This window comes from Solanum lycopersicum, chromosome 1 (assembly GCF_036512215.1).
Source record: "Solanum lycopersicum chromosome 1, SLM_r2.1".
Lineage (NCBI taxonomy): Eukaryota > Viridiplantae > Streptophyta > Magnoliopsida > Solanales > Solanaceae > Solanum > Solanum lycopersicum.
The window spans coordinates 93,625,977-93,643,448 of NC_090800.1; the positions used below are offsets into that span (position 1 = coordinate 93,625,977).

Here is a 17,472-nt window from a genome sequence, read left to right on the forward strand (position 1 = left end):
TTGAAGAATTTTGACGTTTGCTTATTTTGAAAAGATTACACATTCTTGTATCAAATTATAATTTATGTGTGACTCGTTTTAGATCATAATAAGAACGGCTACCAAAAGACATAACGCTGATTTATTTCGAAAAGAACATCCGCATTAATTTTTGCAGAGGAAAAAAGTTTTGCTAATTAGCGCTTGTACCTTGTAATATTTAGTTATATCTTAGGTCTCACTTTTTCATAAATTCAAAAGATAAATTTATATTTAAAGACTTTTACTCTGAATAATATGCAAAAAAAAAATCATAAATATTATTCCTTTCGTTTTATGTGATATTATTTTCTTTGGTCTGTGTCAAGAAAAATGTCATATTCATTTTATGTAGTATTATATTTTTTTGGTCTGTGTAAAAAAGAATGTTATATTTTCTTATATGGCAAGTATATAAAGGTATAATTCTTTTTTTTATTTTTTCTTGTACCACTTTATTTTTAAAAATACTACCTAATATATTTATAAGGAGAGAAGAAAATGAGTTTACTTTTATAAAAGTTAATTTGATAAATATTTTAAAATTTTCATTATTTTTTGAACTCTATTTTCAATCAAATGTTACCATTTAATAAGATATCAGGAGCACTGTGATATGCTAACACATTTGTGTTAAGTAACCTTACTTTGTTGAGTTCCGTGCTAAGCATCTTTTCTATTTTTATTTTTCTTGCCAATCAAAAAGTTAAATAAAGTAAAATTCCACTGTGAGTTTATTACTCCTATTGGAAATTTTAGGAGCTAGAGCTCACTTAAGAATGATTAACTTATCCTCGTAACCCAATTTTAGTATATACCTTGGTCTTTATTTATTTCTCTATATTTTTTTTTATATTTATTTTTATTTATTTATATATTTTAATAAATTAAAGAAGAATAATAAATTCTTTTTAATATGATCTTCTTTAATTTTAAAAAGTTTCTGATACTACTAAGTTATAATGCAAGCTTTTTATTTCCCTCCAATTTATTTTACTTTAATTCCTTCCAAGAGCATTGATTAGTTATCTTTGTCATAAGTACTGTAAATAAACTTATGAACTTCCTTCCAAGATCATTGATTAGTTATCTTAAGTGAATTTATTTTGGAATAGTAAATTGTACTATAAATATAAAATTATGACTAGCCTATAATAACTATTGGTATGTGTCACTTTTAAAGTAAACAACTAAAATAGGAACAGAAAAAATATATAGTATAAGGTGGTCACATGAAATATCACGACCATCTATTATAGTTTGTCAGAATATTATGTAATATCTCAATTTATCAGTGTTTGTGAACTTTATTTGCATTTGCCCTTCAACTTTAATTTATTAGCCCATAAAGGCAAAATCAAGCTATTTAGTAATAATGATCGACTATTTTTTACCGAATAACAAAATGATTCCATTTGAAAATACGGCAATGGCGTACATTTTGTTGTATTAATATTCTGGACCTTTTGAGAAAAATAGTCAATGCTAGATTAAACTTTAATATTCATTTAATTATTCTTTAAAGTTCCTTCTTTTTAAGACCATATATAAGTGGCCATGTGTCCTAGCATCATCTTCAAAATTTGAAATGATTGGATTCTATGTTTTGAAAGGAATTCATTCGTAAATGGTAAGTGGACAGCTTTTGAATTGCAGTATTTTTCCCTACCACATTCATTGATAATAATAAAGTGAGAATATATAATCAGAGGCCGGTCGTGAATTTCAATTTTGCTATGATTTCATAACTGGTTTTAATAATTAAGTTTTGCAATTTTATGTTTGTATATATTAAATTTAAAAATATAAGATCCCAAATAAAAATTATTCGTTTCCCCCACTATTGACAATAATGGTTATTTACTTTGAAATTGTTGGTGGAAACAAGTGGTCCTTAACCTCGGAGAACATTATTCGCTTTAGTGGAACTTAATTCTTTATTTCTTGAGAATTTTTATTTTCATCTATTATTAGCTTTGTGTGTAATTTTATATATTATATATTTGTTATTTGTGTTCTCGATATCACTAAAAAAGATTTTTTATGTATTAAAATTTTCATTTGAAGATTTAGCTAAGAAATTTGGGGTTTCTTGATGAATGATTTTTGTGTGAACTTCAACAGCAAAGTAGTGGGGGAAGAAGAACAAAATAAAATTTCAGAATAATTAGCCACCCAATATCATAATATAATCTTTTAGTGTCGTCATAATATATCTTAAATGAGTCAATAGCTTTTGAAAATATGTATGTATCTTCGTGTTTTTGTTTTTTCAATACTTTATAAATAGTTCTAGTTCTATATTATCTACTTTTTTGGTGAAAAATATGTAAGTTTTCCTTATAAATTCTTTTAAAGATTTGCAAAAATGTTTTCTTAATTGCAATAGTTTTTTAGACACGTTCGCTGCTTCTTATAATTTGTCTTGCCAGAGTTTCAAGTTGGTTCTAAACTAATTTTATATTTGGTTTAATGATTCTTAGCTTTGCACGATCTCTATTTTACTTATTTTGATTACATTCTACGTAAAACATGTATAATCATTAAATATAGGCGTCTTGAAATAATCAACATACTAAATATGTTGATAATTTTTCTCATTCTGCTTCATGGAATTGGATGTTCATTTTAGACAATCATAATAGCGAAGATGTACAGTTGTGCCAATTGAATAATGATAAACGTGTTGAGAAATTTTCAAAATGTTAATATTTTAACATTTAAGAGGGCTTATTAGCAACACTTTCAATATTTAGTAGAAATATCAAATTTTAGTTTGTTATATATCTTATTTATGTTTTTATTATTTGTTTTTATTTAAAGAATATAATTATTTAATAACAAAAGGGGAGAAAATCAAGGGAGACAATATTTCAAAAACGTAAGGATCACTTAATTTTCTCATCAGTTACATTTTCAAATAAAATTTAAACTTTGCTCTATTTTTTCTCCAGAATTTTTACCTTTTTAAAATTATATTCATTCCACAATATATTCTATTTATATTCATTATAGTTTTTTATTAGTTTGTATTCATTCCAATAGGTATGCCAAATGTATCTATATAGTCATTTAAGAAATATATTTGTATTCGTATATTTTTTTTCCTCGGTAGTTATTTTTTTCTTTAAAAATCTTGTATGTATTCATTTCAATATGTATTTTATTTATATTTCTATTTATTCTAGTTTTTATTTAGAATTTTGTATAATAATATATAAAATACAAAAAAATAGTATGATGAAAAAGTTAGAATGAAATATAAAATTGAAAAGAAATAATTGAATATTTGGTGTAATCATTCTTAAATAAAATACATAACTAGTTGATATACCTTTAGAATAAATACAAATTAGAAAAAAATGTCAAATTCATAAACTATACAACACAATTTTTGAATGAATACAAATATTAATTGTATACATACGATTTTAAATACAAATTTAGAAAGGGGATACAAAATTCTGAATTTTTTTTTATATATATAAAAAGAAACTAATAGGATTTTGTCTTCATGTAAATAATATACATATCTAGTTAGTATACGTTTGGGATGAATTCAATTAGGAACAAATACAAGATTCATAACTATACAACATGAGGTTTTGAATGAATATAAATATTAATCTCATACATACTAATTTGAATATTAATTGAGAAAGGATATAAAATTCTAAGAAAAAATTACAAATACAAATACATAAAAATTTCATAGCATACAACACAAAAACAAAAGTTTATTAATAAAATCTGAAATGTCATAATAATGTAAAATGTATTCATAAATTATTGAATATCTACAAACGTGAAAAATGTAAAGGAATGAAAAAAATAATACATTATCAAAATTAACAAAAACTGACTTCAAAATACAATAATAAAATAAAAACTGAATACAAAATACAAACTAATAAATATTGAACAATGTACATAACAAGAAATTTACAAATATATTCAGTACATTGAACAAATTGTTATTTAACTTCAACTCAACATGCAAAAATCTAAACATGTAAAAAATATTTAAATACCTCTTCATCAACAATTTGGTCTTCGCCGTCATTTTCTTGTACCATACGAGTTACGTTTTCAATCTGAATTTGATGAAGACTTTATTCTTGTCGTCTCTCTTCCCTAATTTTAGAAGCAGATCTTACAATATCCGTTATTTCTTGAGTAGTACATAGATTAAATGATAAAAAATCAAGAAAAATCGTTTTACTAAGATGAATAGTGTCTCTTAGAATCATTCTTTGAAGAATGTTTTATAAGTTCTAAACGAGAAGAATTTTACTTCCACCAATGATTTAAACAACAATAAAATCAGAAAATAAATCTAAAAAAAAAGAAGATAACGATGAAAATACCTTAATTAGAGGAATTTGTGTGAATCCAGATTTTGATGACAAAAAAAAATCATTTCGGTAGAAGATAATAAAAAAATTGGAGTTGAAGAGAAGAAGAATTTAAAGGTTGAATAGGAATATGAACATGAAAATATGGAGAGAGAATTTTACTTTTTTTACTTATGGGATAAATATGGAAGAGAGAGATATGGAGAAAATTTGCAGATTTAGATTTTTTAAAAATTAAAATAATTTGGGAAAAGTGAACTATGGATATATATAGAAATGTAAATAAATTATTTTTTAGGAGATAAAATAGGGTTTTAATTAGGATACATATTCTTTTTCAAAATAATGACATTTTCGACATTTTAATTAATATTTTTAAAATAGTAAGTTTTTTACTAATTAAGTTATTGATTTTGACTAGTTTGTTAATTTTTCCTCTTTTTTTTTTCCTTTTTATGTGGAAATAGAGTCTAAGGTTTTGAGAATTTCATCATATTTTTTTTGGGCAACTTTCACATATAGCAAACACAAATTTAAATTTGTATCTTATAACAAAGTTTGCATAATTGCACTTCATAATAAATATATAAATGTATAATTCGCTATATATATACAACTAAAAGTTATGCCCATTTCGCTATACATATATACAAAGAAGTAATTATATAATTCATTGGTTCCTCTTTAGATTTGTATACAATCGAACCGTATTGTATAAAACAAGAAAGAGATAAATTATATACAATTTGAATATGTATAAAACGAGAAAGAGAGAAAGACAAAAGAGACTTGGGCAGGGAATATACAATTGAATCAAATTGTATAAAATGAGATAGAGAGAAGTTATATTCGAATTGTATAAAACGAGAAAGAGAGAACGACAAAAGAGACTTGGGCAGAGAAATATTTGTATTGTATAATTATAAGTGTATAGGACGGAGATATATGTATTTGCATGTGTATATACAATTTTCTCACGCTTTATACAAACAGTAATACAATTTATATAATTATATTGTATAAAGCGAGAGAGGCAAGCGACACTGACAAACAGATTGCTAAGGAACACAAATAAATCAGATTGTTTGCTAAGGAACACAAATAAATGAAACGGTAGCTACTGTATTTATTTTACATTATTAGTTTGCAATTTTATACAAAAAAATTTTTGGGATAAATTTAGTCCAAATTTGAGTAGCCCATTTTTGCATAAGCCCAAAATTATGGTGCATATGTAAGATTTCTTTTAAGTCTTATTGGAGAAGAATCACAAGAGATTGAGTGTAGCATCCATTTTCATACCGCGATTTCCTCTTTGTTTCTTGTCTGATTGAGCTGATATTTGGACAGCGTGTTCCTTTCAACTTAATCTTTGATTTGGAACTGAGAGAGGGTGATTTGGAGCCGTGTAGCTCCAGATTTTAATTTGTGAACAGTAGCTACGTTTGGTGTTTTTGTTTATCTTATTTCTTTATTTTTTGATGCTATCTTGTAGTTGTGTTGCTCATTATTGTTGATGACCATTTTGGAGGACACTTTTGTAATTCTTGTTGATTATTATGGAGCTTTGGTCTTGTAATTTTTACTCTTTACACCGAAAAAGTTTTTCACGTTAAATTTGATGTCTCTTGTTTTGATTTTTTTCTTCTTGCTTGGTTGATTCGTTTGCTATCCAAACTATTTTATTATTACATTATTTTATCTTCTCTTAGTTCAAATATAAGGAAAAGTTTTGACTTGAATTTCTTCTGCTATCACTTTTTCTTTACACTTTTATTTTTATGCTCGTCTTTCCACCAAAAAATACTTTCTATATATAATAAAAATATAGCAGAGATTAATTCTACTCCACAAAATAGAAAGAACAAAAATGAATTCTTTTTCTTTTCTAAAATGTTTAAAAGATGAGTCTTTTTAAGTATTAGACTTTGTGTCTGTGGACTAGTCAAAATGTCGCCCATTTGCGATAGTGTATACACTGTATACTTATAAAGATTGATTTATTCAAACTAAATGAATTATTTAAATTAGATTAGAGATGATTCTAACAAAAATAATATATTAATTTCATAATTGGTAAATTTTTTATCTTTACCATACAGTTATAAGAGAGTCTCGCCACATCTTTATCATAGTAGCAAGGATTTAAACCTCCCAAATCTCATTTCATCCCTCCTAAAAAAGAAAACGTCTAAAAATAAATAAATTAATTTAGCCGATTAAAATTTATTTAAAAATTAATTATAAAATATTCTATATCATGAAAGTGAATTAAGATAAAATAATAAATATGTATCATAATTTTATCTCGTAATTAGTCATTGTTTAGATTTTATTATAAAAAATTCTATATCATAAAAATAAATTAAGATGAAATGATATGAATTTTGAATCACAATTCCACGAAGGAGTTTGATCTGTAAACATAATTAGATATCGTTAATTTTTTTGCTCCACTTTAAAGTATGTAATTAAAAATTTAATTTAATTAAATCAAATGCAGCGGCAAACCTGATTCGGGTCAGTTGGGTCAAAGCTTACACCCTTTTTGTTTGACTGCTGACGTGGTTTTCTTCGTTAGACTCGTTACCGTTATCTGATCATTTTCCCAAAGCTCATATTAACGACGTTAAGTTTGCTCCATTTTTTTTTTCATGTCCAACAAGAAGAGTCCCCCGGGTTACAGTAAAACTTTGAAGGAGGAGGAGGAAAAAGCTTACAGCGGAAGCTAAATTTGGGTTACTGGAGGGAGAAGAGAAAGAGAATTCTCTGAAATTATAGTTTAATTTGTTCTTCAACTGTTTCAGATCTCCCTCGCCCAATTTGAATTTTGTGAAACTAACGTTCTTTCAGGTTCTATATATGTTCACATTTTTGACCGTATACAGCAGAAGAAAGGTATAGTGGAGATTATTCTTACGGATTGATTGATTGTGTGTATATACATATATTGAAGAAGTAAGGAAATTGGTTATTGGGAGAACGCAACTAGTTTAGTTTTAGCAATGGTTTCAAGCTTGTTTATTGGAACAAGTTTTACATTGAAGAAGAAAAGTCTCATGCGTGCTGCTGTTGGCACTCGAGCAGGTATGAAAATAAAAAAAAAACTCTCTCTACTACATCTTAACTTCGATTTATTAGTCAATTTACTGTTGATTGAATTCGGAAAATCTGTTCGCTTGCTTGATTTTTCATTTATTGCTCATGGATTAAAGTTGCAGTGCTTGTATGGATGCACAATTCTAGCAATTAATGATGGAATTTAGTTGGAAAACTGCTCTATGTGTGATATTAGTGAAATAATGTATCAATTGATTGCGAATTATCTGACTTACGAACTCCTTTAGTGTGTGATATTAGTGATATAATGTATCAATCAACTGTGAATTGTTTGACTTATGAACCGCCATAGTCATTCCTCTTAATTGAGGCCTGTTCGATATTCAAAAGATTCATTATAGTCGGATTACTTTACACTGACCATCTCTCTTTCTTTATCATGGCTTAGGACCATATATGCTTTGTCAAACTCACATGGGCAAAATTATATTAGTGAAAGAGTGTACTGCATTTATAATTCATTATTTGATATTTGTATTTATTCTATATAGTACTTAATTCCTAAGCATTGTTATGAAAATGTATATCTTCAGTATAGGGTGAACTGTTCAATTTGTTGTATCTATGTTGGTTCTACTTTGATTGATCAAGGCAATCTTTTTTTAAGATAGTTCCTTGTTCCTTGTTTGAGTGGGTAGATACCGTCTGATAAACAGTGCTACTGACATACAACTAGATTTAAGTTTACTAGGATTTTGCCCATTTCGGTGGTGGATTCAATTTCAATAAGGATCACTTTCAGTCAGGTATTACTGTTCAGGCATGTGTTGGAAACATAAATTAAGTGGGATGTAACACATGAAAAGAAAAGAGAAAATCGAGTAATCCATTTTCTTGGAAATGGACAGGAAATGCTAAAATATCAAATATGAGGTCTAAAGGCAAACTATTTATCTTAATGTTTTCGTGCTGTGTTTCTAACCCCATTATGTCCATTCTTTTTCTGTTAACAATTACATGATGTGAATAAGCGAATTGGGTTCTTGACATTCATGGTTCTAACCTCATTGTCTGTAACTTTAATTTAAACCATGAGTAGAAAGATGAATAAGTAATACTTAGTTTTCTAGCTAATTAAATTTTGCAACGTCAGTTTGCACAACTTCTATTCTCATTCATGATCTTGCCAATCAATTCAATACATAATATGAGAAGAACCATTTTCGGTTGGACATTATAGTGAACGCAGAAGTATTTATTAATGAAGTACTTATGAGTTCACAAGGAGTATTAGCTGTACATGTAGCGGAGCATATTTTGCTTGAAAGTTTATACTATTTTGTTTATCAAACTGCAGTCTAGCGTGTCAATTTTCTGTTTAGTATTTAATTGGCAAAATAACTTTAACATTTTCTTTCGTATCCTTTTTCCTTATTGTATTCTTTGTCAACTTCAATTCGCCGGGTTAAACAGTTATTTGGCGACTGTGATCTTCACTGCAGGAGTTGGAGGCTATACCTATTTGTTGAACCCCTTTGGTGGGCAGGCATGATTACAAGTAAGTGGATCATGAGTTGTGATTGTTATTTCCTGTGCTAAACCCAACAGTTTCCACGAGTAAACTTCATTCAGGATAAATATGCATTAGTATCGTTGGGGTCTTAATGACATTTGGATTTGGATATGCAATGATTGCTGGGGAGGTTTCCAATTTTGTGGCCTATATTTATGCTCCAGCAATTCTTGTGACCCAACTTGGTGCGTTGAGTATAATTGTCAGGTGAGATTTTGAAGTCTTATGTGCTGTTTTGAAACTCTGGCAAGGAACTCCTGCTGATGTTTCCATAACTAACCTTGGTAAATCTGAATAGTGCTGTCTTGACACATTTTATTTTGAGGGAAAGACTACAACAATTAGGTGTAGTGGGATGCATATTATGCATAGTAGGATCTGTGGTAATGTTTATACATGCACCTCAAGAGCATATGCCAAGTTCTGTACGATAAATCTGGATTTTAGCAATTCAATTAGGTCTGGACTTTAAGTGTTTTTTCCTGTTTATCTTGCTATAGGTTATGATTCTCTCTCCGTTGAGCTCATTATGAATTTTTCCTCCTAATTTTGTCTGCAACATTTGTAATTTATGTGGCAGCAACAGCAACAATATTCATAGTAGCAGCTTTGATGTTTCATTATGTACCTCGTTATGGACAAACATGCTCATATATTTGGGAATATGTCCCTTAATGGGTGCACTTACAATAATTATGGTTTCTTCTAGACTTCTTCTAGTCATCGTCTATATTCCTACGTAGAATTTGTACATTACGTTCTTCTTGGACATAATAAATCTTTGCAGATGTGAACACTTTCCTAGCCCATCAAGATGTTTCTGTGGCTTTCTATTAATTTATTGAATTTGCAGGTTGTCAGCATAAAGGCTATTGGAATTGCAATAAAACTTACTTTGGAAGGAATTAGATAGATTGCCTATCCGCAGACTTAGTTTTTTTCTAGCTGTTGCAGTAATCTTTGTCTTCACGCAGTTAAATTATCTAAACAGGGTAATGCCATAAAACTTTCCAGCTTGACTGAGATCTGCTGTAATCCATCTCATAAGTCATTTGCATTGCCTTTCCTAGCGTGAATTTCCAATTCTCTAAAATGAATGCTTATAATCAGGACTAGTTCAGACCATACATAATGTGTATATATGATGTCAATACTTGATACCAACTATGCAACAATATTTGCCAAGTCTTTTCATTCTATCTGTGTTTCAACTTTTGTGATTTGGCAATAAACTTGTTGCTCTTTGTTGTGTGTGCTTGATATGTGAGCATTTTTAATATCTGAAACAAGTGCTCTGGTTGAGAATCTTGCAAAGAACTTCATTTAAAATTTTCCTTATTACATGAACCTTGAGATGCACTTTGACCATTGCAAAGTGCAGTAAATGGGCAGTGCATGCTCCTTGACCATTACAAAGTGTACTAAATGTGCAGTGCATGCTAACATTTATGCATCATTTTGATAGGCACTGGATACATTCAATGCTGCAATTGTTTCTCCAATATATTCTGTAATGTTCACCACTTTGACCATCATCGCAAGCACAATAATGTTCAAGGTATGTGATCAATCTGAAGCTATTCTTTGTTGTGGTCCTCTATCAATATGTATACCGAGTAAAGGCTTTGAACCTGTCGTTTGCTTTTTTATATTTCTTTGCAGGACTGGACTGGGCAAGATGTAGTAGTATCGTATCTGATATCTGTGGATTTATCACAGTTCTTTCGGGAATAATTTTACTCCATCTGACTAGAGAACAAGAACCAACAAATCCACCACGTAAAAATTAAAGTTGAAGCATGTACCTGCTACCCAGCTATATAAATCGTCTGGCTCTCATCTTGATATGTGTATATCCTTGATATCATGCAGTCTAAAATCTTATAAAATGTATGGCATTGGATCTGTAAGTCTGCAATACCTAAAAACATATGTTGATTTGGGTGCAATTATCCTATTTTGGGTCAATTTGACTACTTAGTTTCAGTGAACCTTCTAAATTTGGTTACTTTGTGTTTACCTGATCTCAATGAAGACGGTAAGGAACACAAATAAAATAATCAAACTTGTAATCTATCTGATTTTACTTGACCTTTCACAACAATTATTCCATTTCGATATGGGGCTAGACCACCAAAGGAGCACACAACTTTACAGTGCAACATATGGTGAAACAGTGAGGTTATCTGCTCCAAATTTTTCTTAATTACTGCACATGCTCTTCTAATTTTGGGTACTTGGTTCTATGATTAAACATTTTAAAAGAGCATGTGTTTCCATCATGTAACACATTAGCATCCTTTTATTGACATTGGGACAGATGACTCCCTTGAGCTAGTGATTGACAGAAATTATTAAGTACTTTCTGGCATTAATTTTGATGTTGTAGAACTTTCCGTATAAGTTCAGGTCTGGAGTATACTAAATGTTCTTAGAGATACTTCTGCAGAAGCTAGACTTGGAACTCCAAATTGAAGCCTCAATATATTTATATGCCTCAAAAGTATTGTAAGTTTGTGCTTATAATACAGAAGTTTATGCAGGAAATGTATCGTGGTATGATGGAAAAGATATAAAAGCTATGGAGGATGGACACTACATAATGTTGAATGATTCAAACTATTTCTGCTGATATCATCTCGATATACATTCTAGATTTTGACTGCAAAAGTTGAAATTGTATCCACAACTGATGCTTAATTTGTGAGAGTTCTTGCTGAAGCTCCGCAATGTTGAGCTTTACAACTAGGAGGGAAGTTCTGGTACAAGCACAATTTTGGGGAAGGCTATTGATTCAGTCACCTTGTAACTGAAGCTTGGCGTGGATCTTTGCTGAGCTGCTGTTCAAATTTGAGAGCTGTTGTTCAAATTTGAGGTTTGTACATACTCGATGATGTCTCTTCATTCAGTTGGTTGTGCAGAGAATTTAGTTGATTCATGCTGTAATTTATTGTGCCACCAAATTGGTGCAACATATTATGAGTTCTATAGTGTGAGAATATAACATAGTGAAGAAGGTTACAGCAGTAAGTTGGATCATTTATTTTCTGAGGATTTCATGATATGGAAATCTAACCTGTTTATTTACGGGTAATGACATGATGAACTCATTTTCACATCTAAGAGTAATTGGAAGAATTATTCCCTTTGTAGACAAATTTAGCTAATTTTTTTTAGTATAATACATAAATATTACCTTACCTTGACCTTATTTTATATTTATGCCCTTCAATTTTGGATATGCACAAATAGACACTTAAATTTGTATAAAATTATATAAATAGACAGAATGTAACATCTTACATAACAATTTGCATAGTAGGTGGTGATCCTACGTGTTCTATGTCACGTAAGACTCATGCGTCCACTTATTCAACTTTAAAATAAATTTTAGTATTTAGTTGTGCGCACACACAAAATTAAAGGGCATAAATATAAAATATGACTAAGTTAAAATTCACGTTTATGTATTATGCCTTTTTTGTTTTGTTGCACTTGTAAGAAATGACTTATAAAATAAAATCAAACTAAAAAACACATTTATGTATTATACCGTATGAACATAAATAGATGATCAAATAACCCAAGTTATTCATAGGCAGACAATTACTATCTTAATATTTTTCTTTGTAATTGATATTTTTAGGACTTAAATTTTAAATTGAAGTAATCATTTAAGTATCTTGTATAATACTCTTGCCTTAGATCCCCATTTTCTATTCTATCCCCATTCCTCTATGATTAATATTCAGTTAATTCAAATCATAATTAGTAACTCTCTTTTGATGTTAAGATTAGAAAACGGTTTGCGATTACTATCAAAATGTATTAGACTCTATTTAATATTTGTGAAATTCAATTTAATAATTTTTAGTTAGGAAAGAGTAACAAGATACTCAACATATTGGATAATCTTGACAAAATTATTAGTAAGGAATTTAAAAAATCATTAAATCTCTTACTTAAACTCAATTTGTATAATCTTATTCATATTATCTATCTTAAATTAATACAAAAAATGATCTATTACCTTGAACATTAAAATTTATCAATTCATGATAAATCTTCGTATAAGCTCTCGCAATCCTTTTTTTTTTCCTCATAATACTCCTTTTAATTCTTTCAAGTGTTTCTACTTGTTGGTTTTCCTTTTCCTCTTTATTTTCTAGTCATCAATAAATTATTATGAGGATTACCTGTAATTTCTTAGTTATTATTACAGCAAGAAGATATGGAATGCAATATTTGTGGTCTACAATTACACATTTACACGTCTTGAATAAAAAATTAAAAAATCTATATAATCAACGCAAAGTCCTTTTCCTTTCAGATGAAGGAGTTAATCTCCACCGTTGATCAAGACGAATCTATTCCGTAAAATCGTTTCTTATCGTATGTTGACCGTTGGATTAAATCGACAGATCCCCTTTAATAAAAACCTATTTCTTCGCTTGAAACGAAAGCGAATTCTCTCAAAAAAAACCTACACAGAGATTAAGAGTCCAAAGAGCAATAGCAAAGAGCAAACATGGCGGCAACCGTGAGCGCGTGGGCAAAACCAGGCGCGTGGGCACTTGATTCGGAGGAGAACGAGTTGGAACTTCAAAAGGAAGAGTCGGTGAAGGTTGAAAATCACTCCAATGGCGGCGGTGCCGGTGGCCTTGCCGATTTTCCATCTTTGGCTGCTGCCGCCACCACCAAAACAAAGAAGAAGAAGCCACAAACCCTATCCCTTCAGGAGTTCAGCACTTATAGCGCTGCTAAGCAGTCACAAACTGCCGCCGCTGCGTCAACCAAAGGCCTGACACCGGAGGAAGTCTTGATGCTCCCCACCGGTCCTCGCGAGCGCACTGCGGAGGAACTTGACCAGTCTCGACTTGGTGGTGGTTTCAGATCGTACGGTTACGACAGGCAAGGGGGGAGGGGTTCGTCGGACGATTCTCGTAGGCAGGGAGGGTTCCGAAGAGATACCGATAGGGAAATTGCTCCCTCTCGTGCCGACGAGACTGATGATTGGGGTGCAGCTAAGAAAACATCGGCTGGTAATGGTTTTGAAAGAAGAGGGGAGAGAGGTGAAAGGGGAGGTTTTTTCTCCGATTCCCAGTCTAAAGCTGATGAATCTGATAATTGGGGTGCGAATAAAGCTTTTGTACCCTCTTCTGGTCGAAGATTTGATAGGAGAGTGAGTTTTGGGTCAAACGGTAGTGATTCTGATTCGGATCGGTGGACCAAAAGAAAGGAAGAGGAAGGAGGACGGAGATTTGCCTCTGGTGGTGGTGCATTCGACAGTTTAAGAGAAAGAAGAGGCGGTTACGATTCAAACGGTGGCGTGGATTCAGAAAATTGGGGAAAGAAGAGAGAAGAGAACGGAGTTTCTGCTGGTGGTGGTAGGCCAAAGTTGAATTTGCAACCAAGGACATTGCCATTGAGTGAAGGACAGCAGAACGGTAATGAGCCCGTGCCTGCTCCTGTCCCTGCCCCTGTGGCGAAGCCAAAAGGGACTAATCCATTTGGGGCAGCTAGGCCAAGAGAGGAGGTATTGAAGGAGAAGGGACGGGATTGGAAGGAGATTGACCAAAAGCTTGAGTCTTTGAAGGTAAAGGAGGCTTCTGAGTCCAGTGATGGTGCTCCAATCCCCAAGAAAGCTTGGGGGAGTCCTAACGGGAAGCTGATTTTTCGCGAGGACAAGACCGAGAAGAGTTGGAGGAAGCCTGAGCTGAATGAAGTTCCTCCTTCCAGGTCTGATGGATTCTTATGTTAGATTCTAGATTTATCAACTCTTGTCGTGTGCTGACCAATGTTAATTTTGTGTGATTTCATGGATTATTACTGCTTGCTATTCGCAGAATATACTTTGATTAGTTAATTGGTTGTAGATATTTGTGTAGCCTTGTTTAGGGGTTTAACAAGTTATGTAAAGCTTACTTTTATTGTTTGCTGGATTTCCCTAAATCTAACTGCCTATACTCCCATATTCTAGAGCATGGTGTGTACCAAGTACCAAGTATAATGTAGTCGTGTATTTACATAGTCCAAGTGTAGTTGTAATGCCATGGATGACTATAATTTTTTATTTGCTTGCTTGATATTGAAAGATCATTAACCAGCTCTTGGACCTGACACTCATTGGTAGGACTTAGGGAACAACCTTGGTGTCCAGCAATGCAGTAAAAAGCTGCCTTTCTGTTTTCCCCTTGTATCGGCCTCAGAGGAACATTTGTACTGGATGCACTTCCTCCTAATTTAGGGTTATAAAGTGGGGGTTTGTATGCAAAATGTATATAGATGATTTGTACAAACTCATGGAAAGAATGAGGCTTTAAATTGCTTGATGTGCTGATTCTTGCTTCTGGGTAGTGCATTTTCTGGCAAGGACTCAACTTGGAGTCAGATAGGATTGGGTCGTTCATGCTGTGTACTGGGTCGTTCTTGTTCCTTTGTTTTGTTTGAGCAGCAGCTTTGAGTTTTACATAATTTGCTGATTGTGCAACAACCTAAATGCCATGGTTCCTGACACTCATTTTTATCATGTTTTGTAGTGCTGAGGAAACTGTAAATGAAACTGCTGCTGAGTCTGGTGGTGAGCCACAAATATGATGCCAAAGGAAGTTAAAAGTTTATGAGAGCTATGTTTCCTTCAGAGTTTGAAATAGATTCATGTGATGCGAAGCATTGAAGCAATTTTGATAGAACGTGTTATTTCTTAGTGTTTTGTTTTCTGTGTACCTACAACATTATCATTTTGCTATTTATGTTTGTTCCTTTTTTTATGTGGACTCAGTTTAAAATTGTTTCTTCTTATTCTTATGTGGAACAAAAAGGGCATAAAGACTGTTAAAGATGATAGATTTTGATTTTTGATAATTTATTTTTGGACTTCTCCCGGTTATTCTTATCATGTTATCTTCTTCTTCTTAGTAGAAAATAGATGTTCTAAGTTCTAACAGGAACGAAGATTCATCCTTATTGAGCTCTAATCTCTTCACTTCTGCTTCTTCTAGACTTCAAATTTAAGAAATATTGAGGTCTTGTTTCATCTTATAATAGAGAGTATGCATATTGTCTGTTTTTGTATCAAAAGACATTATGCTCAAGGAATTGTAACTTCAATTTTCTTAAAGGAGCACTATTTGCAACAATTTCACCTAACATATAAAGCTAAAGCTATATTGGAACTAAAACGTAATTGTCAACTATTTCCCGTATCATTTTCTAAGACAACATTTCTAGATTTTCTATAAAATATATTCTTAGAAATAGGTCCATTCATTATCCAAGATACGTGGCGATCTTCTGATGTGATAGATTAGTCCTTTTGCGATGTGTTGACACGTTAATTACATTACTATTAAGTAACAATATCTCTAATTATCAATCATAATACATTTTCATGGTACGACAGCACATCATTGTGTTACGTGTAGTTCTGTTGTTATTGTTTTCTTAGTTAATATTATTCATGAATGCTCCACACGACTCGGACGGCTATCTAATATGTTATGTATCAACACCAGTAGTTTTACGGGCGGAAAGTGATATGTATATAATTTTATTTGTGTCTTATGAATTTGGATAGACTTTTATTAATAGATACACAACTCAAGTAAATTAAATCAAATTAGGTATAAAAAAAGATATTGATAATTGTAAACAACAAATAATATGATAATAAAATAAGTAATAATAACATTGAAAATTATAAAAAAATAAAAAATAATTTCACCTAACATATAAAGCTAAAGCTATATTGGAACTAATATCAACCGTAAGTGATATTATACAATTACTACACACACATCAACCATCCTTCTATAACCCAAAAGTGGACCTGCTTTTTACTCTGTTTGTCAACGTTCAACTGGAAACTGCATTACTCAACAAGATGTTGTCTATTATTATTGCATATTTACACTTTATGTTGCTTCAATTTGAAAGTCATAGCTGTAATTGCAACTTTCTTTCGTTTCACATTTGTATTATTAAATAAACAATTCATTTTCTTATGAGCAATTCTAGTCACATGAGACATATGACTCTTGGTTTATTTTTTAAATGATGTATTGTAAAATATGGGAGCTTTATATCTATATTAGTCCCTCAAAGTCTTACTTAGTCCTAAAAGTACAATTATCCACATTTCTCAACGCTTGATCGAAGTCCTAAAAGAAATTAATTTGTTATTCTCTTACATGCCTTCCAAAAGTAGTTGTACAATTAAGTTGTAATGGATCATCAAGAATCTTTAAAATTGACACTTCAATTAAAAACAATTATAAAAGAGTTGTACGTAGTTTAATTTGTAATTATGTACACCATTTGTACATAAAATAGTATGGCAAATAAGAAAGGTTGGTGATTGCAATAAATTGATTTAGTTTGCATGATAAAAAGCTGGATCATAATGATTTTTACCATGTCTTAAATGAATTTCCGTACCAATATACTGCATCTATCCCAAAATAAATA

At 31.0% G+C, this 17,472-nt stretch overlaps 1 protein-coding gene across 8 annotated transcripts; it reads left to right on the top strand.

Moving 5' to 3' along the window:
- The first annotated feature begins 6,995 nt into the window (after nt 1–6,995).
- Nucleotides 6,996–15,874, top strand: LOC101256330 (eukaryotic translation initiation factor 4B3). 8 transcript variants are annotated; one of them, XM_069292991.1, is made up of 8 exons: nt 7,028–7,460; nt 8,936–8,991; nt 9,860–9,998; nt 10,472–10,564; nt 10,669–10,912; nt 11,550–11,881; nt 13,337–14,745; nt 15,546–15,874. In XM_069292991.1, exons 7-8 carry the CDS (start codon nt 13,535–13,537, stop codon nt 15,601–15,603), a joined length of 1,269 nt encoding a protein of 422 aa, XP_069149092.1. In that variant the 5' UTR covers nt 7,028–7,460; nt 8,936–8,991; nt 9,860–9,998; nt 10,472–10,564; nt 10,669–10,912; nt 11,550–11,881; nt 13,337–13,534; the 3' UTR covers nt 15,604–15,874. The 8 variants fall into 8 exon arrangements, with proteins under 8 accessions (XP_069149093.1, XP_069149096.1, XP_069149094.1 ...); XM_069292992.1 differs by lacking the exon at nt 9,860–9,998 and having other exon boundaries at nt 6,996–7,460; nt 8,936–9,213; XM_069292995.1 differs by lacking the exon at nt 9,860–9,998 and having other exon boundaries at nt 6,996–7,460; nt 8,936–9,213; nt 10,669–10,896.
- The last annotated feature ends 1,598 nt before the right edge of the window (nt 15,875–17,472 follow it).